This window comes from Anneissia japonica, unplaced genomic scaffold (assembly GCF_011630105.1).
Source record: "Anneissia japonica isolate Jap-2015-1 unplaced genomic scaffold, ASM1163010v1 scaffold287598_len761594_cov195, whole genome shotgun sequence".
Classification (NCBI taxonomy): domain Eukaryota; kingdom Metazoa; phylum Echinodermata; class Crinoidea; order Comatulida; family Comatulidae; genus Anneissia; species Anneissia japonica.
In genome coordinates, this window is record NW_022705477.1 from 543,713 (window position 1) to 548,773 (window position 5,061).

Below are 5,061 nucleotides of genomic sequence, written 5' to 3' on the forward strand. Positions count from 1 at the left end.
GTATTATGTGTACTATATGATTTTCCAATATATATTTTACAGAGATCAGAAAAAGATGCAAGCTCAGGTTCTTCAGACAGTGATTCATCTGATGATGATAATGTTGCTAATGAGAACGATGACAATGATGTTGATCAAGATAAATAACAAGTATACTGCTGAAAGATCAATAAAGATGATTTATTTATATTTTTAATGATTATTAGTTCTATCAGTTTAACTTATAATATCTATTTTATAATTTTTTATCCACTATTTTCATTTTTTATTAAGAGTTGTATATACAATTTTATTATTTTGATAGAAATGTGCATTAATATACCCGCTTACTGTTGCAACTATGCATGACTATGTCAACGGGCAGGGCATATAGACAATTAACTAAATAAATAAAACTATAAAATGGAGATGATTAGTACACCGTATGATTCGATATATTATATATAACCTTCTATATATTATATATAACATTCGATATATTATATATAACATTCGATATATTATATATAACATTCGATATATTATATATAAAATAAGAACGATGACAAAGATGTTGATGAATATAAATAACAAGTACACCGAAAGATCAATAAAGATAATTCATTAATTTTTTTAGTGATTATTAAGTCTATCACTTTAACTTATAATATTTATTTTATAATGTTTTATCCACTATTTTAATTTTTTATTATATACAATTTTATTATTTTGATAGAAATGTGTATTAATATACCTGCTTACTGTTGCAACTATGCATGGCTATGTCAGGGCATACAAACAATTAACTAAATTAATAAAACTATAATGGAGACGATTAGTACACCGTATGATTCGATATAGTATATACATTTTTTATTAAACATCGTTTGACTTTCAAGAAAGACATGTGCAATTGAAAGTACGATATAGATTATTAACGTGAACAGTACCTGTCATTACGTGATTTAGAAGAAATAATAAATATATTTTTATGTATTCACCGACTATCGTTTGCCGAAGCATAATATATTTATCATTTGTTACTTAGCTAAAATGAAATGTATGTATGACACAAATATATTATGAGGAAGAAGCTATATAAAAATAATAATTATGATAATGTTTGCTATATAATGTTTTGCTAACACTCTGGCTCTTAGGTCAGCCAATGATGTAAATGGAATATTTCAATATTTGAAGATATTAAATTGAATGAAAGATAAAAAAACATATTTTTGATGGTGTAGCTTTCCTTATTTCATTTATTTCACTGCCGAATGCACAGCAGTGCTTTGAAGGCTTTGTTTTTTAGATAATAGATAATAAATAATAGATAATAGATAATAGATAACATATATGTAATATATAATAGATAATAAATAATAGATAATAGATAATAAATAATAGATAATAGATAACATATATGTAATAATAGATAATACATAATAAATAATGGATAAACATATATTTTTAAAATTTTTTATTTCAAAAATTCGTCCAACAAGAACGTTTTGTTCCCACTTACAGTCGAAAATTGCAAACATCTAAAATAGAATTTCACAAGGTATAAAAACATAAACAAAATTATAAAAATTATTATTATTATTGTCATTTATTACTATATATATGTATATTAATTAAAATAACAATTAAAATTATACTCAGAACACACAAAACAAATATAATATAATTATTTAAGTGACATTTAAACATATTTAAATAATTAGAATACAGATCAACTCAATTATCAAGTCATTATACAAACTAGATAATTGTGAAATAAAACCATTTTTTACAGACATTAACACGACAAAACTGTACAAAAAATAAACGAAGAAGATGACTGGGGACTTTAAATAAAAAATACGAGATAAAGTTACAAGCAAACAAATTAACACATTTGAACAAATACAAAACGTTGATGTACGGATATATAACTCTTTATTGAGCGTGTCAATGATGGCATCGTAAAAAATGGTTAAGGTATGTTATGACGAGTGCCAAATGTTTCAGGACTGATGAAGCGAATCCTCTGAATTCGTATAAAGTTAATTTTAGAAATTGAATTAAAGATGACAGAACAGAAAGATGGTCTAGCAAGTGTGAGATAAAGAAAGCGTTTAGTAGGAATATCAAAAGATCTGCAATTGCGCCACATCAGTCCTAAGACTGTTGTCCCTTGTCGTAATAAATACAAATTAATATGATATGTAAAATGATTCTTTATTAAAGTAATTGATAAAACCTTATAGGCCCTCCTTTTCCAGGCGCATGAGTCATACATGACAATGAGGCTCAACGGTAGAGCGTGTCCAGATCCTCCTGGAGCCCGCGAGCATCCTCGAGTAAAGAAATAGTTTTTAAGAGTTCAAGATTGTCAGCATGAGAAGGTTTTTAGAGTGTTTGAAAAGAGGAATAAGATCATTGGCATAGATATTGAAGAACAAAGGCCCCAGGATGAAACCTTGATGGACACCTGATTAAGTGACGTTATGCCACTCGGATGAACAATCTCAATCTCTGCTGTCTATCATAAAGTGAACCATGAAACCAAAATTGTGTAATTTGCGAAGTTACAAGGCATAAGAAACTGTCAAATGCACGTAAAAAATCTGTATAAATTACATCACATTGCTTCTTACATTTGATAGATTCATAGGCATGTACAAGCAGACACGCAATGTTGGTCTCACAGAACCTTCCAAACATATATAATAATAAACATATATAATAATATATAATATATATAATATAATTTGATATATATATAATATATAATATATATATATATATTATATAATATATAATATAAACATAGGCCTGTGTATAATAAAGCCATGCTGCTGATCAGCAATACATAGTAGTTGATACATAAGAGATAATAGATATCTATTATATACTAGGCCTATGTATTATGTTACCTATTATGTTTAATATATATATATAATATATAATATATATATATATATATTATATAATATATAATATAAACATAGGCCTGTGTATAATAAAGCCATGCTGCTGATCAGCAATACATAGTAGTTGATACATAAGAGATAATAGATATCTATTATGTACTAGGCCTATGTATTATGTTACCTATTATGTTTATTGTGTGTTATCTATTATCAGATAATAAATAATACATAATACTGTACTTAATACATAATACATTTGATAGGCCTACCATATGAAGGGACGGAATACTGAAAGCAGGATGGAACTGCGGAATTAGAGGCCGTGTGTGGCGATTAATATATACACATACAATAATGTGAGGGTAATAATTTGGAGACATAAGTATAGAATCCTTTGAAATAGAGGAAGGGGTTTAAAAAAGATGTGTACTATCGCCAACCCTTTTATGTATGTTTATTAATAAACTCTTAAAACTGTTGAAATCCCACAATGCTGGTGTTAGAATACATACAATTTGGTTAGGAGCCTAATTTTGGGCTGATGATGTAATATTGATGGCAGACAGCGAACATGAATTGAACCAAATATTTAATGTTGCTTCAAATTTTGCCAAGGAATGGAAAATATCATAATATAATAATATATTATTATAATATCATAATATAATATCATAATATCATAATAGATAGTCCCAAGCGCTCGATGTGTTGACTGGAGCACGTACAGTAACTTGCTGATGACAGATAATAAAAATGGTGATAAACAAGGTTTTCAAACATTATTCGTATTTTCATAATCCTTGGGTACCATAATGTAAGAATTAATTTAAAAAAATGACTAACATAATTGGTATCTTGGGTACCACAACGTAAAGAATCACTCAAAAATGACTAGGTGAAAAATAGCCTAATATTGCCAAAAACGTAAAGGGAACGGCTAACATAAATTTTATCTTATTATCTTCATTCATGCTTATTAGAACGTTTGTGTATTTAAAATCATCCCCACCGCGATCATTTTAATAATAACAGGCCAAATATCAATTTAGAATACATGGTTGATTTATTGAAATATTATTCGAACGGAGATATAATAATAATATATGAGATGCATTCTACAAATTAGAGATTCAGATAATCAATACAGTCAAGTTCGTATTACTTGATTTAAGGTGATATGTCGTCAATATCTAAACTTTAACTGTAAGTCATTGTTGTTGTTAACTATTATTGACTCTTGGATTAAATGAATTAGACTAAATTATCGATAACTGATATATATGTATAGGCCTATATATAGGGCTATATCGAATATATCGAACAGCTATACTGCTATACATTTGCACAGTAAATTAGCCTTTCATTGCACTGGGATTGCCGCTAGAATTCTACGTACCGTACATTTTGGCAGTATCAACAGACATGTAATACGTAAACGAAATGAATATAGGATTTAAGGTAAGTCATTAAAATAACAACACGAAAAACATTTTGTTGTATATTCAGTTACATTATAATTATTGTAAATGAACAATTTTTAGTTATCTTTAATACAGTATCAATTTTGTTCTGTTTACCTATGGAAGTGTAGTTTTCAACAGTAATGAAGGTGTTTGAATTTCACAATCCCTATCATATGTAACTTCATTTTATTGTTTACTTTAAAGTTATCTTTTTTATTTTACGTTTCATCTTGCAATGTGTGTGTGTCAAAATTAAATAAATAGATCCAAAAAGCTAAAACAGAGTCACTTATAAACGGATCTATAAAATCATAGATTACTAATGATAAATATGATTATCACGAATTTATTATTGCAGATACTTTTGCTGTGTCATCTCTGCCAGTTTTGTACTGGTAAGTATCCGGTGACCACCATCGTGAATTGTGTGATGGTTTGATATTGACATCATCCCAATCTGTGGTTTTAATAATGCTGCAAAGTAGCGTGAGCCTGACATTGACGGACTTGATCAGTTAGCATTTTCACAAACTTAGGCCTCTATCTGTATAGCTACATTTAATACACTGAGAAGAGGTTTTTCTTACTGAAATCCAGGAGAGTAGGCCTATACCAGATTAATAAGCGAACAGTAACCATACGGCCTTGTGTTTTAATTTAAATAAGTTTTCCTAAAAATACTATAGGGCTATAATTAAAAT

General features: G+C 28.0%; 1 protein-coding gene across 1 annotated transcript in view; it reads left to right on the forward strand.

Annotated features, from left to right (window-relative positions):
* LOC117105575 (adhesion G protein-coupled receptor E4-like) overlaps nt 1-147 on the forward strand; it is a 10,374-nt gene extending 10,227 nt beyond the window's left edge. Inside the window, exon 9 of the mRNA XM_033246754.1 lies at nt 43-147. Coding sequence (XP_033102645.1) covers nt 43-147 — 105 coding nt within the window. The remainder of the gene's footprint in view (nt 1-42) is intronic.
* The last annotated feature ends 4,914 nt before the right edge of the window (nt 148-5,061 follow it).